The 23,395-nt window shown below is 39.1% G+C and overlaps 1 protein-coding gene across 5 annotated transcripts in view; it reads left to right on the top strand.

Moving 5' to 3' along the window:
- NSRP1 (nuclear speckle splicing regulatory protein 1) overlaps positions 1-23,395 on the top strand; it is a 33,001-nt gene that overhangs the window by 7,609 nt on the left and 1,997 nt on the right. For all 5 annotated transcript variants that reach the window (XM_073315666.1, XM_073315663.1, XM_073315665.1 and 2 more), the window contains 4 exons: positions 13,134-13,190; positions 14,546-14,677; positions 15,731-15,938; positions 21,458-21,566. In XM_073315666.1, coding sequence (XP_073171767.1) covers positions 13,134-13,190; positions 14,546-14,677; positions 15,731-15,938; positions 21,458-21,566 — 506 coding nt within the window. The remainder of the gene's footprint in view (positions 1-13,133; positions 13,191-14,545; positions 14,678-15,730; positions 15,939-21,457; positions 21,567-23,395) is intronic.

The following is a 23,395-nucleotide window of genomic DNA, read 5'->3' on the forward strand; positions in this document are numbered from 1 at the left end:
GGGTATGCTCCTGTCATTGAGGCACTGAGATGGCCGTATAATGCGAGGTGGATAGAGCTGGGTATTTTACAAATAAAAATAATTGATTATCTTAGGAACATACTGTTAAATTGGGGTATAACAAAGGAGTTTAAAGCAGGATCTTTATCCTCTTTAAATGTTGATCTATAGTTAAAGAGAAGATAAGTATTCTGGAGGTGGAGTTACAATATATTTAACTTCAGCATCGAAGTATAATGTTATGGTTTTTATCAACCAAAATTTATTTCTGAGAATTTTAATCATGCCCACAGTCTATGAATTTCAAACTCTAATTTTAAAATGTTTTAATTAATTTAATATTATGCTCACTCCACCTTCCACTCTAAAAATTTTCAATGTAGGTGAGATCTGTTACCCTAATATTACTGTTGGTTTTCTAAAGCTAAACTTGAGTTCTTTTTTTCTCTTGTGTGGGGGGAAAATCCAGAGCAAATCCAAGTGGAAAAGAAACACTATATCTGAGGTCCCTCATTCGCATAGTTTCTGAGCAATTCACAAACTGCCTCTGTGAAGTAGCAATGCCATATTACAGAAGGGAAACAGAGGCACAGAGTGACCAAGAGTGGGATCCACAAATGTATTTAGGCACCTAAGTCCTGATTTTAGGCACCGCTGTGATCCACAAACCTCCAGCTCAGCTAATCCTGTAAGCGCCTGGACTCGCTTGGTGCCTAAGTTTTTGCCGTAAAGGTTCCCTATGTTTCTGGCTCTGATTGTGTGCACTGCAGCCCTACTTTAGGTGACTGGGCACCTAAGTCCCAGAGTAATTCACAAAGTAGGGGAGAGAGGTTGTTTGGCTACCTAAGTCACATGCAGGGCCCGATCCAGTAGGCGAGCTCAGAGGTAGCCTAACTGCACACAAAACAGCTAGGGGGAGGAGCAGGCGGAGGAGGACTTTACAACTTTTAGCTGAGTGGTTAGCGTTTTTAGCCTTCCTCTGCAGCGGGGGCATGGGTCACTTGCGGGTTTAAACTAGTGTAAATGGCGGATTCTCTGTAACTTGAAGTCTTTAAATCATGCCTTGAGGACTTCAGTAACTCAGCTGGAGGTTAGAGATCTATTACATGAGTGGGTAGGTGGGGTTCTGTGGCCTGCAATGTACAGTAGGTCAGCCTAGATGATCATGATGGTCCTCTTAGACATGGGATGTGGGAGACTGCTGGATCAAGTCTTCCCTGTGCCTGAGGAGGAGGAGAAGGGATTTGAACAGTGATCTGCCCGCCTGAGGAGAGAGCCCCAAACACTTGGCTATGGAATGTTGTGGCTTGGATCTCCCTAAATCTCTCCTATTGAAGTTGTTCCACTTAAATTAAATATTGATTAGGCCAGAGCAAGAGTTAGAATGACTCTGTATCCTAGTGGTTAGGGCATTCACCTGCAAGGTGGCAGATCCTTGGCAGCTGAACTCCTGTCTTGCCTGCAGTTTGTGACTCTCGAACAGTGATAGGTGCCTCTCTGCAGCCAGGACTTGGCACCAAATTCAGAGAGAGGAGTGGGGCTTCTCATTGCATCTCCCATTGTCTAGCTTAGACGGCTCCCTGCCTACCATGCGGTCTTTGTGCATCACGTTCTAAGGCACCTATCTCTCCCCATTCATTTTATAGGAGCCGAAGTCAGGCTTTGTGGATCTCAGTGTTGTTCCAGTGATTTTTTTAGGCCTCTAAAAGTTATACGCTGTGAAGCTCAGCATCATAACACTTAAGTCTCTTTTGTGGATCCAGGCCTAAATGACTTGCCCAAGGTGTCTCAGGAAGTCTGTGGCAGGGATTTGAACACAGGTGTCCCAAGCCAAGCCCTAGGATCACCTTGCTCTCCAGTACATATACTTCTACACAGAAAGAGAGGAGAAAAAAAAATAAATCCAGTGAAATAATGATTTCATCATCTTGGTTTTGTTGTAGAATGTAAAATCTGTGTAAAATTCTGTGACTGCAGAGACCTCAGTGATTTGAAATTGATGAGTGGGAAAATTACTAGTTTTCGGTCAGACTGCTTGTGGACTTGCACTACATGTCTCAGCAACCAAATGCTATTGTCCAGAAACATTTTTCTATGCATGTGAGTAATAATCGATGCTGTCTGGTAAGCCTTGCTGAAATTCATGAAAGCATCTCAGTCATTTAATTAATATGCTACATATAAAAACAAAACAATGAAAAGTAAAGATTGCAAATGGCAAATTTTATTGTCACATTTATAACTAAACAAAAGCTTAAGTTAAATTCCCTTTCCTCCAAAGGATTTGTAATGGAGGCTGAAATACTCTTTAACTACGTCCTTACTACCAGACTCCACTATAACAAATCATACAAAACTTACCATGTTATGTCAGCATGGTACACAGCCAGCAAAAAGCAATAATCTCACAACTGCCTTTATAAAAAAAAAATCATTTCTTTTTAAACAAAATTACTTTATTAGTTCAGTAATAATTTCAGGGCTTTTCAAGATAAGGAGCAGCATTTGGGAGGGGTTTCATTTCCTGTCTGCTACTTTATCAGTCAGAACTACATCTCGAATGTCTGAAGATTGTGTATTTATAACTGAACTCTAATAAAGTCCATGCTGGGGAATCTGCACACCTGACTTGGTCATTGTGATTATATATTAGATACCAAACTTGTGTTCCCTTTTTTTAATGTTACTATGCATATTTCATTAAGATTTTGTCTGCATCCTTGCTGAATCTGTTAGAAAGGATTTGAAAGGTGATAATATCTTATAAAGTCTGCTCACTGTCGCCAAGCTGGTTAGTGGATGTAAGTTACTGTAGAAGAAAGTCCTTTGGCTTGCTCATTTAAGCAAAGTGTCCATGTTAGTGGGACAGAAATTCTCTTTAAATGAAGTGTTAGTCATGAATAATTAATAAAGCAAGAAAGGAGGCTTGTTAATTCTAGTACGCTAGGTAAAACCTAGTGTGTGGCTGTCATAGCAAGGGAAGGATTTGTTCTTTCACTATTTTCAGTGTTAAAATCTTTAAAATTGTGTTTTATTTTCCCTTACCACTAGAAAGTCTTTTATTGAGCACATAGACTATAGCAATACATCATTTGAGTCTTTAAAAATAACGCAGAACAGAAAATGTATCAGAAATAAATTTCTCAAAAGGATCTGTCCCCTATATTCCTCTTCATCTAGGACTTGTCTGTATGACTGCTGCATTGTTGCTTGCTCTGCTCCTGTCTATGGAGTTTAATAGACCATCTTTCGGTGCTAATTGATACTTCATTTACAGCAAGTGGGGTGCCTGCTTCCGTATCTCTTAAGATCCCTCCATGCAGATTTCCCTGTCCTTGCAACTTTTAGAAATTGCAGTCTTCTCCTTTACACTGAGGGCTTGTCTACATAGGGAAATGCACCAGCAGAACTTTAGTGTGGTCATAGCAGTATAACTCCCTGTATGGAGACTCTTATTCCAGTAAATTTCCCTATTTAGAGAAGTTCTCATGGTACTTTACACTGCTCTTGCAATATAACAGGGCCTTAAAGTGGGTGTAACTAAGGCTCCTTTAAGGCTTCTTTTTTTTGCCAAAGCTGTATGAGATGGCATTATTATGAATGAGAGTCAAATCCTGAGATTCCTGATGTGTTGTGAGAAGAACTAAGTACTGTACTTACGATCTGTGATCCAGTTATCTTTGGTCTTGCCTTCACTACAAAAAAGGATATGTTCTTAACTCAAGTTAGCTAACTCAAGATAAAATCCTAATGAAGACAGAGCAGTTAATAGTTTTTGCATGAGTTAGCAGGTCGAGTTAGAGTAGGTTTGCCCATAGTCTTTAGCTTGACCTGCTAACTCATGTGAAATATGAGCTGTCTTGTCATCATTAGGATTTTACCTTGTGTTAGCTAACTCAAGTTAGATCATTTTTTTTTGTCAGTGTGCAAACAAGGTCATTTAATGTAGTGGGATAGCTGGCCTTGCCAGCTTCTTGGATATTGTCCTATCTTATATTTAACAACTAATCACGTATTTAAAATGTATGGAATATATATACAGTAGGGTTTTCAGAAACAATGTGAACAGGTCAATATGATAGTCTAATTCTGCTGTCTTTTTGGGGATCAACTTTGGCTTCCACTGGCTTTTGTTTTGTGAATGTCCACAATTAAAATGATTTCAGCAAGTTGATGAAATAGCACTCTAACACATTTTTATATCCTGGAAGGATTTACGCTATTATTAGAGATGTTCTCTTACTTTGGGCCAAAATTATTTTCTGTGCTTCATAGCCCTGCATCTTATCCCCTGCCTTAATTTATAACAATATAACATTAGAAATGCTGCCCCTTAAAATGAAAGCTGTGGGGAACCCTTATAATGAATCTCACGTTGTTGATTGATTGTTAATTCCATCCGGCCTTAAATGGAAAAGAGCATCCACAGGTATTAAAAAAACAATCTAAATGTATCCACTTAACTTGTGAGTCAACAGTTAAAATAATCATAGATGTACTAATTGTCTGCAGACCTCCAGACATAAAAGGTGTCCTGGAGTGACCAAGAGGTATGCTGACTGTTATGGTGGCGAAACCCAAGACTTACTTGCTTCAGCGAGTTCAGCACCTTCGCAGACATCATCTCTGATGCTATCCTCCCAAACTTTGTATTGGAACTGACCACCTCTTGTCTCCAACCGGCTAATCCTACACATATGGCCCCGATGTGTTTTTGAGTTTAGGAGGGGTCATAGGGAGCGCAAAAATCACCCTCCTATTTTTGGCAGACCACAACCTTCTCCAAGCACAGTCCTCAAACAGGATGGTGGCTCTCATTGTTGTCTACCTTCATAACCACATGGATCCAGTTAAACATAACAGCATCCTCAGAGAAAACAACGGTGAACAGATAGCATTTTGTCAAACCTACCATTCCTTGAGCTATGATCGTACACCGAACGCAGCCAGAAATATGGCACCACACTATTATATCACCATGATTTTCTGATAGTCTACAATAATGAAAGAGGGAGGGAAGGACATTTGAATGCCTGTGTTGAAAATCTAAGGTAGAAGCATTCAATACAAGAATCTCCTGTGGTCCTAATCCACAATCAGGATAGAAACAGAGAGAATTTATTTTCTTTACCATTGCAGCCACTGTATCACTACTATCAGGACTTTCCAGGACTGTAAATTGCTTCATCAATCCAGACTACATACACTCTACCTAGGAAGCCAGTATTACCTGCTTTGAGAACTATCAGCATGTTTCACAGAGAAGAGATTCCAAATGTGGGATGATAGGTTCTGTGAACAAGAACCATACACCTCTCTTCCAGAGGAGAGAAGAATGGTCATAGGCCCTTCCCAGATTCAGACTGAAGTGCAGAATTTATATACAACCTAATCTTCACCCACAACAACTAAGAGGAAAAATTTAAACGAGGAGGAGGAGAAGGTGTCTTTCTCTCTCACAAGTGTGTATGCATCCGCATGCACAAATTCCAACAACCTGATGATGAGGGGGCAGAAACTAAGGCCTGGTCTATGCTAAAAAGTTAGGTAGACCCAGCTGTCACTCAGGGGTGTGAAAAATCCACACCTGCTGAGCAGCACAGTTAAGCCGAACTAAGTTGCAGACAGGGCTAGGTTGATGGAAGAATTCTTCCGTCGATCTAGCTACCACCTCTTGGGGAGGTGGATTACCTACTCAGACAGGAGAGCCCCTTCCAACGGTGTGTAGGCAATGCCACTGTAGCATTTCACATGTAGATAAGCCCATAGCTCACTAGACTCTGTTGCTTTAATTCAGTTTTTGCAGGTGCTTAGATGCTAGGTTTATGGATGTCCGATAAAAACCTTTACTGTGATTATTTCCAGATTTGTATTTTATTTATTTATTGGGTCCCTCACTTTGAATCTTTGCCCCACATTTTCACCTTGTCAAGATGAGAGCTGTGTCTTTCCAGCTGAGGTCTTGTCTGGTTTCATGTGAATACTTGGTCAGGATAACATGTTGTTGTAATTAAGCCTTGGGGCTACAACAATAGCCTAAAATCTGATATTGAAAGTTTTTGCTTTTGTGAACAGATTAACCATCTCAGCTTTTCTCATTTACTGACCAGTTAATAACTCTACTTACTCTACTGTTGGCGATTAGCCAGGGATTTTCTGCATACCAAGTTAAAACCAATTGGTTATAGTAGGAGATTAAAATTAATTCTGGTTTAATTTGTCTGACGGGTCATTAAGTCTAGTTTCATATCCCTTTGAAATGAATTACAAAACGAAGAGAAATAATTGATCCTGTGTGCCTAATGTTGAATGCCTTGAAGGAGAAACCTCCAGAAAGCTGGTAGATATCTTGTCAGAGAAAGATGATGCGGGTCTAAGGTGGCAGTTTACTTCTAAAGTGAGAAACCATGTAAAAGAAAAGAATAAGGCAGTATATAATGTCCTGCATACAAGTATTTGCAGTATATAAGGTTTGGGTGGCAATCGCAGATCATGCTTCCCTCCCTCACAAATCCGTAAAAGAGAATTTACCCCTAATCAAAAGTGCTTTGAGTGTAGCTTTATTAAAATACACTCTGCTGTAGGTGGTCTAAATTTTCATTGGGGTCATACGTCCTTTCCTGAGATGTCAGTGGAAGAATGCACTGGCGTTTCTCATGCGCATCGAGATCCTAATTTAAGGTAATTGAATGTCCTAAAATTTTCCATGAGACATTCTTAATCTTACATGTTTTACAAGAGCTTTTTAATTTAAGCCCAGATAATAAGGTCCCATCTACACTAGGAAACTGACTCAGTGCTGAAAATGGTTGTCAGCAATGGGCCTTAGTCTTCCTTTCTGTAACAGTGCAGAATATGGTTTTGCTACATCTGTACTAGCAGTTAAATGGTTTTCAGCACCAATTCTGGGAGAACCATTGCTGACAACTGGTCCATTTCCTAGAGCAGTTGGGACCAATGGGTCTATATTAAATTAGAATAAAAGGGAAATGAAAAGTTTTCAGACTTCACCTTACATTCTTCAAAACATACACACGTATAATCACATGATTTACTCTTCTTCTTTTTGCTTAGGTATTTGAGGACTTTTGAATTATTGAGCTTTTTGTACAGCATTCAGAGTGCTGTAAAATGCAATCACAGTGAGACCTTAAACAATTCAAAACACTGGTCAGTAGTGTGGTCTTCACATCCCTCCATACCCATGTAGGAATGACTGTAAAGAAGAAATATATTTTAAGAAGTTATTTAAAATGAGAGAGAGAGGTTGCTTGGCAGACAAGAATTAGGAGAGCGTACTGGTAGATACTCTGGAGGGCAGGGATAGGATACAGAGGGACCTAGACAAATTGGAGGATTGGGCCGAAAGAAATCTGAGGTTCAATAAGGATCAGTGCAGGGTCCTGCACTTAGGACGGAAGAACCCAATGCACAGCTACAGACTAGGGACCGAATGGCTAGGCAGCAGTTCTGCGGAAAAGGACCTAGGGGTGACAGTGGACGAGAAGCTGGATATGAGTCAGCAGTGTGCCCTTTTTGCCAAGAAGGCCAATGGCATTTTGGGATGTATAAGTAGGGGCATAGCGAGCAGATCGAGGGTCGTGATCGTCCCCCTCTATTCGACATTGGTGAGGCCTCATCTGGAGTACTGTGTCCAGTTTTGGGCCCCACACTACAAGAAGGATGTGGATAAATTGGAGAGAGTCCAGCGAAAGGCAACAAAAATGATTAGGGGACTGGAACACATGACTTATGAGGAGAGGCTGAGGGAACTGGGATTGTTTAGTCTGCAGAAGAGAAGAATGAGGGGGGATTTGATAGCTGCTTTCAACTACCTGAGAGGTGGTTCCAGAGAGGATGGTTCTAGACTATCCTCAGTGGTAGAAGAGGACAGGACAAGGAGTAATGGTCTCAAGTTGCAGTGGGGGAGGTTTAGGTTGGATATTAGGAAAAACTTTTTCACTAGGAGGGTGATGGAACACTGGAATGCGTTACCTAGGGAGGTGGTAGAATCTCCTTCCTTAGAAGTTTTTAAGGTCAGGCTTGACAAAGCCCTGGCTGAGATGATTTAATTGGGGATTGGCCCTGCTTTGAGCAGGGGGTTGGACTAGATGGCCTCCTGAGGTCCCTTCCAATCCTGATATTCTATGATTCTATACTGGTATATGCAAAATCATGAAAGAAGGTTCAAACTCAAATGTGGGGGAAAAAGAAACCAAGAGGGATTTGGGAAGATTTTTCAGGGGTAATATACTGTAGTGCCTTAATGTTGTTATAAGAAGTTTTCCTTGGTTTGCACAGGAGCATTCTGTTTGTTTTTACTATAGGGTTAAAATATTTGCTCTTGACAGAAAATATTACACTATAAGCTTTGTGCCTCCAAAGAATAGCTTGATTGTGGACAAACAGAAAGCATGAGACAGATTGCTGAGTTTGTAGGGCCTTTAATAAATGAACTGTTGATAAGTAAAAACAATACAAAAGAACAGGAAGTTCTCATCTATCAGTGCTCATAGCAGAACAGGAAATTGTCACCCACAAACCATAAGAAGAGGTGTTTGTACTGGAGCCGTTTTCCTTAAACTTACTGACACTCTGGACAAACAAATGACAGGTGGACCTCTTTAGACCTTTGTGTATAAAAACGAGAACCATATATTACTTTTGCAGGTCTATAAATATTATACAAATACAAATTGATTTCTTGTAGGCTGAGTAGGAAGAAAAACATTCTAACCAGAGTTTGATATTTTGATATGAATACAGAAATAGGTTTTTCCTCTTTCCCCTCCACTCTACCCTGATGGGGCCCTTAGGAGAGCCTGCTCTTATAGCTGGGTCTCAAGGGAAAGTTAGCTAAAAGTTTTCTAAAAGATAAACTCTAGGAATTATTTAGGGGAAAGTTCTGGGGAAGTCAGATAGATGATCACAAGTGATTCCTTCTGGCCTTGGAATCTATGACTATGCCAAGCAGAAGGCAACCTTGTTCCCCAAGAACTGGCGTCGTATCTCAGGGCAGGCTTATCCTAGAACTGCTACAGCAGCACCGCTGCAGTGCTGCTAGTTCAGACGCTCTCCTGTTGGCATAATTGCACCACCTTCCTGAGCCGTGGTAACTGTGTTGGTGTGAGAGCATCTCTTACTGACCTAGTGCTGTCCACGCCGGCTCATGGATCAGCGTAACTTATGTTGCTGAGGGGGTGGCTTTTCCACACCCCTGAGTGACTTAAGTTATATCAAAGTAAGCTGTCGTGTACCTTCTACGTCTCCTGTGTAACACTGTCACTATCCCACAGAGTCAGCCCTAAATAGTCTTTTATATTAGGAAAGTTATACTGCTGGTCACATGACGTTGTGGAGCTATGTAATATATGTGAAATTAAAATGAGGGTTACTGTTTAGTTTTAAATAAATATTTGAAAAGAATCTGAAACGCTATTTTAAAAATTTGCTTCCTAAAACCACAAGAAAAAAGAAATGGATTAATGAAGTCAGGATTAATTGAATATGTTTGAAAATATAGAAAATGTAGATGAATGCATCCTAATTCCAGTCCAAAAAGTATGTTGCAGTGTAAAGGATGTAGTCATGAGCATCACTGTAGACTGTAAAAACAATGAGGAGTACTTGTGGCACCTTAGAGACTAACAAATTTATTTATGCATAAGCTTTCGTGGGCTAAGACCCACTTCATCAGGTGCATGGAGTGGAAAATACAGTAGGAAGATAAATATACATAGTACATGAAAAGATGGGAGTTGCCTTACCAATTCTAACAAGACAATTTGATTAAAGTGGGCTATTTTCCACTCCATGCATCTGATGAAGTGGGTCTTAGCCAATGAAAGCTTATGCCCAGATAAATTTGTTAGTCTCTAAGGTGCCACAAGTACTCGTTGTGTTTGCTGATTCAGAGTTGTAGCCATGTTAGTCTGTAACTGTAAACTGTGTGTGTGTATGATTTCGAATGGTTTACATTTGGGCAGGAGTGCAAGGCAGATGGCTCCTCTGCAGTAATTCTGTGAACTGACCAATGGATGTAGCGGAACAGCAATGGGTTTGAAACCCTCCTAAAAATAAGTGCATTATTGTTGTCTGTGAGCCATGCTCAGCTTCACAAGCCCTGGGCCTAGAATGTGGTTTGTTTCCACACCTTAAGTTATCCACTGCTAGATAAGAGAGCTGCCCCTTAATGATAGGGATAACTGTAATCCTCAGCTTTCCATCCTGGAGTCACTACTGTTTGTTCCCCAAAAGTATACAGCATGCTTTTTTTTTTTTTGCTTTTTTTATTATTATTATTTATTTTTATTATTACTCAACTTTACAGGATTTACCATTTTTGAAGCCTGGATATAACTTTAGGTTTTTCTCTCTTCTGCCAAGGCCCACTCCATACACAGCTATTCAACCTTTAGCAAAATAGAGCATTAGAATGGGCAGTGTTTCAGAGCTGCTTTTTCTAGTCCTCCTCCTTTTACTTGTCTAATATTGGTCACTTATATTGAAGGAAGTTAGTTATTGAGGGGAAGGGCTTGAAAAGAATAGTTTGAATGGTTTAAGCTTCTTTCTGCTTTAGTATATTTTCCCTGAATGTAGGCTACATTATAGCAGAAAGCTTGTAAAAAAGTTGAGTACAGGTAAATTAATATAAGTTCTAATATTCAGTGAACACTTGTATATAGTCTTCAAAATATTGACAACTACCCTAGGACTATTGTTTCTGTTGCTGTGCTATAGAAAACAATCAGGGGCCCTTTCAGAGATACTGCCTTGGTTAGGTATAGAGATGGGATACACGAGTTATAAAAGTTCGGTTCTTTTTACGTGTACTTACTGCTGGAAGAAGCTAGCGAAGAGATCTATATTTGATATACTAAATACTGTTCAAAGCTTGAGAAACAGCACTTAACTTTTTTCCATGTTGAGAAACAACACTCGGCTTATTTCCGTGTTGACATGATTTCAACAGCATATGAAAGGAGGGACATGGCACATTGCTATTTTGCAAGCACCAAATGAAAGCAGAAGCTGCATCCATCAGCAGATCTGTTTGAATTTGTGTGTGCTATATTTATTTGGCTTTCCTCAGTGCAACTTTTCATTTCATTTTATTTTTTTTATTAGTGATTGACACAAACGCTCTTTTTAAAAATCTGATGTTGAGCATGGTTCATACATTATTGAAAAGATCAGCTGCCAAAATGCAAAAGAGAGGTTTTTTTCAGTGTTCCCCCTAGAAAAGACTGCTAATTGATACCTAACTACATAAACAAGGCAATGTGCCATGTCCTCTTAATGAATCTGTTTAACAAACAAAATCTTGTCTACTGTTTGGGGGGGGGAAAGAGATGCAGTTAAAAAGACAACAGTAACTAAGACATTTTTAGTTTAAAATATGATTAGAAAACTGAGAGAGTTGTATTTGTCTTAATTGACATTTTCAATTTGTTAATTTTTTCAGTTTGTTTCTTATGTTGTGTTTTCTTAAACTACGGAAGGCTAATGCTGCTATTTTCTGGCATATTAAAAATCTTGAAAAGCTTAAAATAAAAGATTAATGGATTAAATGGTTATTGTAACATGACCATAGTTCAGACTCAAGGGCATTTCGTATCTTCAAATTGCAAAACTACTAACATAGCTCAGGACTTGATCAAAACAACTGTTTTGTAAGTGCAGGAATACTTATAAGGTATCTGGTTATGGTGTTGTGTACAATTCTTTCATGCCTGATATTGTACTATAAGGTAGAGGTGTGTGTGTGTGTGTAACCACACAAGTTTTGTGTAATTGTGACTCCGTGGAAGATTATTTGTACATAGTATTTATGGAAGTACAAATACACAAAACTGCTGCGGTTATGTGTCCACTTGTTAGTGGACACTAATTAGTCTACAGCAAAAAATAGATGTGAAGAATGAAAGCAAGAAAAGAGGGCAGATCAACTAGCATTATCTGCAGAGATTGTGTCAGGAAATTAATTCCTTGGCATTTATGTCCAAGGTATTATAAGATCATTGTGATGAATTTTTTAAATTATTGTTACCTTTAAATTGGCAAATTCCTATAACTTTGTTGTTAATAGTGTGTCCATTATTGTAGAGCTGATGAATTCACAGGCCATGTGAATTCCGACCAGAGACCTTCCTGTTTTATGGCATTAGAAATCTTTTAACCTTTAAAAAAAACTGCAGCTATATTTATCCTTCAGTGTTCACATACAACTCCCTAATGTTAATGGAAATTAGATTAATCTATTGATGGGAGAATAGACCCCTAAGTACTTAATATACTGTGGGTTTTTGTTTCATTTTCCACAATTTTTTTTTTTTTTTTTTTTTTGGTAGCAAAAACCAAGCAAGGTTTAGTGCTAAGGAAATTGAGGGGCTGATTCTGCATTAGCCAGGATCATAGTTTCAGAGTAGCAGCCGTGTTAGTCTGTGTTCGTGAAAAGAAAAGGAGTACTTGTGGCACCTTAGAGAACAAATCTGATGAAGTGAGCTGTAGCTCACGAAAGCTTATGCTCAAATAAATTTTAGTCTCTAAGGTGCCACAAGTACTCCTTTTTCGGATCATAGTGTGAGTAGTCACGGTTTAAGCTTCCCTCTATATCACTGCCAGTGCATTTCAGTCTGATCTGTATTACCTCTTGCTATTTCAGTCTTGGGTTCTCGCACCACTGCTCTGCTAATATACCTCAACACAGATAATTTTTTTATATGTAACACATACACACAATCAGTACTCCAGCGCCCTGTGGTATTACACTTGCAAGTATCTCTTGAACAGAGATTGCTTATTTTGTTGAATTGAACCAAATTGTATTGTTCTTTGGTGAGGTAATTTTCTTGGAAATTGTGTTGTAAAACTGATTATTATTTCTATACTAATTTGGGATAGTTTCTTTCCGTGGTACAATGCACTGATCTATTTTATGTTTGTTAATTAAGTTTCAGTTTGTTTCTTACAACTCCTCAGAAAAAAGCTGTAAAAGTTATAATAATAATACAGTGAAACCACTTTATTAAAAAAATAAGCTATGGATTATTATAATGTTAGAAAAATAAAACCCAGTATAACCTGTGTAAACACAATAATCTAATTTTATTGCTAATAATATCTTTTAATAGGCATCTGTGGGTGAGAGTCTACAAAAAGAAGCATTAAAAAAGCAAGTAATGAAGCAAGTAAGTTGTGGTGTGGGAGTCCTCATGCATATAACAAAGTAAGAAATTGCTATCATTAGTAACCATGCCAGCTAACGATGTTTTGACCTTGCCAGCAATCTAGGCTGGCTGTCGTCTTGTAATCAACACACAGTTTTTTGTTTTTTTTTTTCAGTGTGGGTAAGAAGACTCCCTTCTTAACCATGCGTTTGTAACTAGTTTGGCCAGTCCCCTTTACTCCCAGTACTCCATGCATCAGTACATCCCAGAATGCATTGCCACACATGCTGCATGTGCGCAAGTCCTTCACATTTAGAACTTATGTTTAAAAATTCACTCAATCATGGTGATTTTCTGCATCCCATCTGCAATGCAAGACTTCTTTAAAAACAGATTTAGAATTCTCTAGTGCCAATTTTTTGTGTTCCAATTTAGCAAATGTGAAGTAGGAGTCTTCCCCTAGCTGATTTTTAACTTTCATGTTTCTATGGGTGTATTAAATTATTCCACTTTTCTGAACAAGACTGTTCTTGCAATTCTTTGGCTTTGTCCAGGAGCAGCTGAAAAATAGCCTAATGCAAACTTTGTAACTGAAGTTTCCATAGAGCTGAATGTAGTTTACAACAAATACACACACCGTAAAACCACGAGAAGTTGCATTTATTTCTGTGATGTAGAATGTAGTGATGCTTTATTGAATGAATATTTTAAACAACTTTTTTTTGGAGGGAGAATGTAATATTTTAAGGAAATTAAAGATGATAAAGTGTTGAGTTCTTGTATAATGGAGTTCTTACCAACAATGAGTCTTGTATTGGAAGACTCTTGGAAAGTTGTCCAGGAGGAATATGATACTTCTGTAAAGAGACCCAACTATAGGAAAACAATTACACTTAGCCGAAACATAATACAAGGTTATTTATAGGAAGTAAAGTGCATGGGATAAAGTTCTGTAGATGACCTATAGCAGTATATTTAGAGAAAACTATGTAGAAAAATAGATGGATAAATTGGCTAAACTTTTTATTATTTGTATTTATTTAAAAAAATCCCATTGAATCTGAGCTAGGGATATTATTTGATGGGTAATTCTCCCCTAAGCAGGATCCATAATAGCTTAATTGCTGTAATTATTATGTTTTCTCATTGTATTCTATTCCTTATCTCCTAAATATCCTTCTTCTTATAATTACTCTTATTTTTAATTCTGATACCAAACAAAGGACTTTGTATATGGAGTTATGGTGAATTTATGTTCAGTTTTGTAGTAGATTTATATAATGAACTAATGTAGTTAAAGCAAAATATATGAATAAAAAGTTTTAAAAGCTTAAAGTTGCAGGCTTCATTGGTCTGTGTTTCTCTTTTTTTTTAAGACCAAACTTGAGATTCAGAAGGCCTTGGCAGAAGACTCCACAGTGTATGAATATGACAGTATTTATGATGAAATGCAGCAGCAGAAGAAAGAAAGTAATGCCAAAGTACTCTCTGGAAAAGATGACAAAAAGGTCCATAACTGAAAATGTATGCTGTCTGTGTTACCTCTGTATGCTGGGAATAACCATGGCTATTTAACTGATTTTACTAAGTTTTTTGATATCCTAGTAACCCGTTGTTCATTCTGTAGCAGGGCCCACAAGTGTTGTGCTCAAAATTGTGTTATATAAAATTGTGATGTTGTAAGACTGGTAGTTGTAAGGTGTTGTAAAACTGGTAGTTCATCAAATATTTCAGGACTCTAGTCCCATTTCATTCTGTCGTTGATTGGAAGGACAACAGGTCTGCATAGCTTCCCACCCATAAGTTCTGTGGGACAAGGACCACGTGAATTGCTAGAGAGCCTGTTACAATGGGATAGTCCTGATAGCGCCTTTAGTCACTACAACAGTGCTGCTACTACTAATTCCGAAACAGGCAACCCAACTGAACGGGGGAAGGGCTGTCTTTGGGCAACCTGACCAAATTTTGTAGCAATGAGTATGCCTCTCACTAGTCAGCTGCTGTAGGGTCTGTCAAGAAGCTAAAGTAACTACATTTCAACTGTAACATGTGAACCAATTTCTACAGCCCAATTCCTTATTCTAGAAAATGGCTGAATTATCGTGACAAATCACATTTTCATTATTGCTCATTGCATTTGGTAATGGAGTGTTTGTCAGGCTATGATAGGTCTAAATGAAGAATGCCTCCCATTCCCTTACAGCAAGTTGAAGAGGGAGAGAACTATCACAAGACAGAAAACTGCTGGAAGAAAGGTTGTATTGAAAGCATTTGATCTCAGTCTGAGCAGCAGTACACCACTTGAAGCTAGGCTCAGATTTTGTTGAATGCAACTGTTTCATTAATGAGGAGAAAATTCCCATGATCTGGAGCTGAAAAATGTTTGTATTAGTTCATTGAGATAATTGTCCCAGCAGTGGCAACAGTATAAACCAGCTGGGCTGGCTACTGCCATTTTTGTTCCATTTAAAAACTGATTTTTTAGTGTACTTAGCAACTCTAATTTGTCTTTTCTCAGCCACCTTGATTCCATCTCATTACTCTTTTTTTCTCCACCTTAGCCCAAATACATCCAAAATATCCTCAAAGCAGCTGAGGTAAGAAAGCAGGAGCAGGAAAAAAGAATGGAAAAAAAAATTCAGAAGGAGCGTGAAATGGAAGGGGGAGAGTTTGATGACAAAGAGGCCTTTGTGACATCAGCCTATAAGAAGAAACTGCAAGAAAGGGCTGAGGAGGAGGAAAGAGAAAAAAAGGAAGCAGCCCTGGAGGGTGAGATTTACACTGAACCAATCTGACTCTCCCTCAAAAGGAAAGTGTGGCCTTTTGCTATTACAGATAGTGGTCATAGGTGTGATAGAGTTTTCATCCTGGTCTCCTGTGAGGATGTGACTCAGCAGGGAGGGGGAAGTGTTGACCTGGGAATGTGCCCTGGGGATGGGAGACCTGAGAGTCTGTCACCTGAGCCAGGAGGGGGAGGGGGAGGTAACACCTCTGCCCAGGAATGTGAACAGAGGCTGCAGCAGGGAACCTGCTGGGTGGGTTTAGTTCAGTTTGGGGCTGGGGAGAGGAACACAGGGAACCCCAGGGCTGGGGTCTAAGCTCCCTGCTCCCCCAGAAGGACGTGACTGAGTGGTCCTGGTTGTACCCACAAGCTCTGTTTTGGACTGTGTTCCTGTTGTCCAATAAACCTTCTGTTTTACTGGCTGGCTGAGAGTCTTAGTGGATCCCAGGAAGAGGGGTGCAGGGCCTGGACTCCCCCACACTCCGTGACACTCCGAATTAGGTTGTAGATGGAAAGGAGAGGAAAGTGATCAGGAACAGTCAGCATGGATTCACCAAGGGCAAGTCATGCCTGACTAATCTAATTGCCTTCTATGACGAGATAACTGGCTCTGTGGATGAAGAGAAAACAGTGGAGTGGTAGATAGACTGGAGGGTAGGGATAGGATACAGAGGGACCTAGACAAATTAGAGGATTGGGCCAAAAGAAATCTGATGCAGTTCAGCAAAGACAAGTGCAGAGTCCTGGACTTAAGACGGAAGAATCCCATGCACCGCTGCAGACTAGGGACCGAATGGCTAGGCAGCAGTTCTGCAGAAAAGGACCTGGGGGTTACAGTGGACGAGAAGCTGGATGAGAGTCAGTGTGCCCTTGTTGCCAAGAAGGCTAACTGCATTTTGGACTGTATAAGTAGGGGCATTGCCAGTAGATCGAGGGACGTGATCGTTCCCCTCTATTCGACGTTGGTGAGGCCTCATCTGGAGTACTGTGTCCAGTTTTGCGCCCCACACTACAAAAAGGATGTGGAAAAATTGGAAAGCGTCCAGCGGAGGACAACAAAAATGATTAGGGGACTGGAACACATGACTTATGAGGAGAGGCTGAGGGAACTGGGATTGTTTAGTCTGCAGAAGAGAAGAATGAGGGGGATTTGATAGCTGCTTTCAGCTACCTGAAAGGGGGTTCCAAAGAGGATGGCTCTAGACTGTTCTCAGTGGTAGCAGATGACAGAACAAGGAGTAATGGTCTCAAGTTGCAGTGGGGGAGGTTTAGGTTGGATATTAAGAAAAACTTTTTCATTAGGAGGGTGGTGAAGCACTGGAATGGGTTACCTAGGGAGGTGGTGGAATCTCCTTCCTGAGAGGTTTTTAAGGTCAGGCTTGACAAAGCCCTGGCTGGGATGATTTAGATGGGGATTGGTCCTGCTTTGAGCAGGGGGTTGGACTAGATGACGTCCTGAGGTCCCTTCCAACCCTGATATTCTATGATTCTATGGGGTTCTGTAGTAGTAACAGAAATGTAGGGCTGGAAGGGACATCAAGAAGTAATTTAGTTTACTGCCTATGCTGAGACTGGATTAACCATCCATGTATTTTTGACAGTTTTCCATGCCTCCTGCCCTCACCTTTTATTTTCTCCTCTTTTGTCCAGTGAGTTGGCCACATGGTTTTGAGCATCTTTTTTATCCTTTCCAACCTTTCCAGGGCCCCTAACTATCATTTTTGGACACATGTCATGGGGGCGAGGAAATACTTTTAAAATGTATTTTTCTCTACTAGAACTATTGAAAATAAATGAATACATGTCAATGTAATGTCTTCCATATTTTAAGAGGGAAATATTATTTTTATACAGTTAGTACAATTCTAAATAAAGCCATTAAATAATTGTATAACGTCTTAATGACAGAGGAATAAACAAATGTTAATACATACGTATTCATAGATTGTAAGGCCAAAAGCACAGAGAGCATTGTGACCATCTAGTTGACCTTCTGTATAATACAGACCATAAAACATCCCAGAATTAATTCCTGTTTGAACTAGAGAAGATCTTTTAGAAAAACATCCAGTTTTGATTTTAAAATCGCCGGTGATGGCGGATCCACTATGACCCTCAGTAGAGAGTTCCAGTGGTTAATTACTCTCTCTGTTAAAAATTTACAGACTGAATTTATCTAGCTTTCAACTTTCAGCCATTGGATCTTGTTGTACTTTTCTCTGCTAGGTTGAAGAGCCCATTATCACATTTTCGTTCTCATATAGGTACTTAATAAATTATGGACAACTCACCACTTAACCATCTCTTAGACTCGAGGAGCTCAGTCTATTTAGCTTATCATTATAAGGCATGTTTTCTAATCCTTTAATCATTCTCGTGCCTTTTCTCTGAACCTTTTGCAATTTATCAACATCCTTCTTGAATTATGGGCACCAGAACTGGACACAGTATTTCAGGTGTGGTTGTACCAGTGCCAAATACAGCACTAACAGTCCAGCAAGCTCCTTCGCCAGCCCTTTTAAGCTCTTAGGTGTAAGTTATCTAGACTTTCTGATTTTTAAAATGTCTAACATTCGTTGCTGATGTTTAGCATCCTCCTGAGTTACTGTTGGAATGGAAAGCGTTTTATTATCATCCTGTATTATGACTACATCGACTTGTTTTCCCCAAATACCAAAAAGAAATATTTATTTAACACTTCTGCATTTTCTACATTATTATTGACAATTCTACCATTTCCATCTAGTAAAGGACCAATACCATTGTAAGAATTTTTTGTGTTCCAAATATACCAAAAAAATCCTTAGTGTTCTTAAATCTGCTGGCTATAGATTTATCCTTTGTCTTTTTACTTCCCTTACAAATTTTCTGTAATTCGTGGCCTCTGATTTATATTCATTATTATCAGCATCCTCTTTCTTCCCTTTGTTTTTGTTTATAATTTTTATAACCTCCTTCACTTCCTGTGTAAGCCAGGGTGGTATTTTAACTAGTCTGATACCGCCACACTCTCCTTGCCCCTTTTCCTGACTTTTTAGTTATCTTTAAAAAAACATATCCTCCAACTCTATCGTGCACTCTTTTCCTGACTCTTTTAGTTAATATCTAAAACTGCCATCTTCTACATAAGAAGAAAAGAATGGCCATACTGGGTCAGACCAAATGTCAGTGTAGCCCAGTATCCTGTCTTCCAGCAGTGGCCAATGCCAGATGCCCCAGAGGGAATGAACAGAACAGGGAATCATCAAGTGGTCCAACCCTGTTGCCCATTCCCAGCTTCTGGCAAACAGAGGCTAGGGACACCATCCCTGCTTATCCTGACTAATAGCCATTGATGGACCTATCCTCCATGAACTTATCTCATTCTTTTTTGGACCCTGTTATAGTCTTGGCCTTCATAACATCCTCTGGCAAAGAGTTCCACAGATTGACTGTGCTTTGTGTGAAGAAATACTTCCTTTTATTTGTTTTAAACTTGCTGCCAATTAATTTCATTTGGTTCCCCCTAGTTCTTGTGTTATGAGAAGGGGTAAATAAGATTTCCTCATTTACTTTCTCTACTTTATGTTTTTAAAGTATTGTGAAGTTGTGGAAAACAAAGACACAAATATACTCTTGGCACATCAGCAGCAGTGAACCCCTGTTGTCCTGCTGTCATGGCATAGTTCCAGTGTTTCAAACACTGGTTATGCCAATGGTATACCAGGCTTTAATTAACAGGCTTTCTCAAACGGCATGTCCTCTAGACAATAGTTTCATGTCTCCCTCCCTAGGTAAGGAGGATCTTCCATTTGAGTCATTGTGATGGGGTGTCAACCTCTTCAGGTCTTGTGTGAGGTGAAGGTGATTAGATGGGCCAATTAATTGCCCAGGCTGCACCTGGAGGGGTAGTCATGAGGACAGGCAGGGTGAGAGGGTATGTCAGTTGCTGACTTTATCTCAGTCTTCAATCAGATAAAAAGCTATTACTTGTCTTTTTAAATTTAAATTTTAGTCCACCTCTGTAAAGGAGGATTTTGTATATTGATATTCTCTGGAGCCTAAACTTTGTCCACATTTTGTAAATTATCCCTGTAGACTGTTTTTACAGTTTTTTGTTTTCATGTTTTGGAATTAATTTATTTAGGCAAAATTTTAAAAAGAAGCCAATGGTAATTTTAAAAAAAAAATTAAGATAGTATATCTGTTAAACGTTGTATTATGCCGTGTTGTTGTAGCAATGTCAGTCCCAGGATATGAGAGAGACAAGGTGGGTGAGGTCATATCTTTTATTGGACCAGGTTCTGTTGGTGACAGAAATTGTTCCAGTAAAAGATTCTACTTTACCCACCTTCTCTCTCAAACACTGTATTGTAGTTTTTAATTCACTAGACCTTTTCCTCTTTGGTTAAAACAAAACCAAATGTTTATGAGTGTTAGGAGAGGAGTGCTAGGTGTTACAGTTTGTGTACAAGGTATACCATGCCATGTAAAGTTTTTTATAAGCACAGAAAAATTAATTCTTTTGGACTGCTTCAATGTGAAGATGAAAAATAAAATCAACAAAAATAATAGTTTTGCACATAGCTCGACAAAGATGTTGATACCTTTTGATTATATGTAAAACTTTCTTGGACAACTCTGAAAGCTGCTGGCTGTAGAACTACTATGCCTAATACACATGCAACCATTATATTTTCTCTGTATATCACTAATACGTACGTGTGTGTGTGTGTGTTAACACACATCCTTTTTTCCTATCCCAGTAAAACTGACTGAGTAAAAAGTATATTTCCCTCTTAAAATGAAAAAAGGTACAAAATCTATATTCATTCATTTATTTTTAACGTTTCCAGTAAGGATAAGTTAAATACATTTTAATATATTTTTTTTCAAAATGGCCAATAGCACCAAAAATGCATCTGTTAAAAATTATCCCTAGGGGCCCTGGAAAGGGTAGGTGGGACTTCCAAAACCATACAGCCAACTCAATGGGCAAAGAGAGGGCAGGACTAAAGGTGGGGGCATGGAAAGCTGTCAAAAATACATGGTGATGAAAGGTATGGAATTATAACTACTTACTGTGAAGGAAGAGCAGAGAATAACACACTGAACTCAATGAGAGTGCACTTTGTGACTGTAGTTTACCCTGGCAGATTGCTGTGGGGTGTGAGGAAATAGAGTGGAACCTCACTCACATCAGTACTGGTTGTATGATTTTTGCACCTGGAAAGGGGAGGCTGTTAAAGGAGACTAGTGAGTCCGTGTTGCTGAGGAAGAGTCTGTGGCAATATTAGTAGCAATTCTCATGCCAGATTTACAGTCACGTGTCCCAGAGATTAAGAGAGCTGGTTTTAGCCTGAAAGCAGTAACCAGAATGGAAAATAATCAAGTCTGGTTGGCTTGCTTTCTTCTACATGTTCAAAATGTCCTGAGCATCTCTTTCTGGATTATGGGTTTACCATGTGTCAATAGGGTCTGGTTAATGTTCATGAAACTAACATCATTCTTATTTTCCTTCCTTTAGCATGCCTGGATGTAACAAAACAGAAAGATCTCAGTGGATTTTACAGACATCTTTTAAACCAGACAGTGGGGGAAGAAGAGGTGCCCAAATGCAGCCTCCGTGAAGCCAGGTAGGACATAGTTCCAGAAGGACTTTATATGTATAGTTTCTTCATGCTGTTCATAATTCCCAGTGTCACTAGAATCATAGTAAGAAGGAAGGCCGTACCAAAGCACTGGTTGGGGAGGAGCTTGCTTTCGAGAGTTGACTACACCATTCTTTGGAAAATGAAAAATCATCATCCTTGGGTGAAAGTATAGAATAGGAGAAGGGTTAGGGTTAAGGGGATACTTACGCTGGTAATACATTCTAGCATTATTCTAAGCTAGTTTTTTTAATTTGACATTGTATACATCTTAATAAGCCACATTAAACCAAAAGCTTTGCTACCAGAGGCAGAGCAAGAAGAAGATAGTTTTGGGCTCAGGTGGATAATGATATTTAATGGTTGTGCAACTTCATTTTATCACCCACTGGAAAATTGGAACCAGTGAGTCTCTGTCTTTGTAGCTGGCAGCATTTAACCATAAATATGAAAAAAAACCTTCAGTTTTCTTGATTGGCTTAATACTCATGACAAAAGGAAGCAATCAGATGTACAGCAAGTCCATTGGGAATATTTTAAATTTTACATGTACTGTGTACAACAAAATAATTAAATGCCATTGTGTTTTTGGGCCAATATAGAAAGAACACAGTTGGGTCGTCTCTGGCTGAGATGCTGGCTGGGTTTTTTAATTTTACTGAAGGCTTTATAGCAACCAATGACCACTCAAGGCACTTTATCCAGGTTAAAACTAATTTGTTGGGACCTTAGAAAGTCTTCAGTGATCAGGTGTATGTTCTGTATCCTAAGACTATGAATATTACCTTCAATCAGGAGGCTTCCTGGGACTGAAATTGAAAGGAATCTCAAATTAGTTCTTCGTTTAAAGTGAGGAAGGTTATCACTTTAGAGCTACTCCTCCTACTGAGAGACAGGACTTCTGGCCTATATTTATTGTGAGGCTGTGCCACAATCTCAGAAATAGGGAAAATTAGGGGAAAACCTAGCAGGAGGTCAGCATACTTAGACCAGCATACCTCCATCAGTCGGATATAAAATGGACAAGTTAGGGCTGCTGTTGTTTGGCACTCTAAGATTTATAGAACCAGCTGCTACAACAGTATGCTCTTCTAAAGCAGCTCTGTATCAAGCTTAAGTTTCACCAGCAAAGTGTATATCTTAAGAGTACCAACAAAACTCATCTTCTGTAATAGTAAAATGAACTGTGCTTTTCACATTTGCCTGTTTATGAAGCCATCCATATGTTATTGTCTGATTTATGAAGCAATGGCAGTAGTGATTAACCCACTTGGTATTGTATTTGCTTGAACAATTCTCTCAGTTTAAAATTGCTGTATTTAAGTGCAGTTATGTTCAGAAAAGTGACTTTCAGAATGGTGGCTTCTTAGCCAGTGTATCTGCTTTTTGGGTGTTCAGATCATAATTATTGACTAGAAACAAGTTTTGTTGCTCTGAGTCCTATAGAACTAATTAATCTATGGGAAGATAAGTAGGAATCTATTCTGCTGAATCCAACAAAACTGTCAGCCGAGTTGTAGATTTTTGTGGATTTTTTTTTCCCTTATGCTGGTGTAAGGTACAGAAAGAAAACATCTAGATTTTCAGATGTCAGACAGAATTTGTAGCACTGCCAAACAGAAATTTCACCTTTGACTTATAAACTTCATCATTTAGAGCTGGAAGATCATTGAAAGAGAACAACTATGGAATACTACAGTGTAATTTTTAGTCATTTTTCCAAGAATAACCATGCTTTAAACCACGGATCAAACTTTCAGCCTAACCAGATGGTCCACTGATTCCCAAGGAGAATTTACCACAGACAGTTGCTG

The sequence above is a fragment of the Lepidochelys kempii genome, chromosome 17, assembly GCF_965140265.1.
Source record: "Lepidochelys kempii isolate rLepKem1 chromosome 17, rLepKem1.hap2, whole genome shotgun sequence".
NCBI classification, from domain to species: Eukaryota; Metazoa; Chordata; order Testudines; family Cheloniidae; genus Lepidochelys; species Lepidochelys kempii.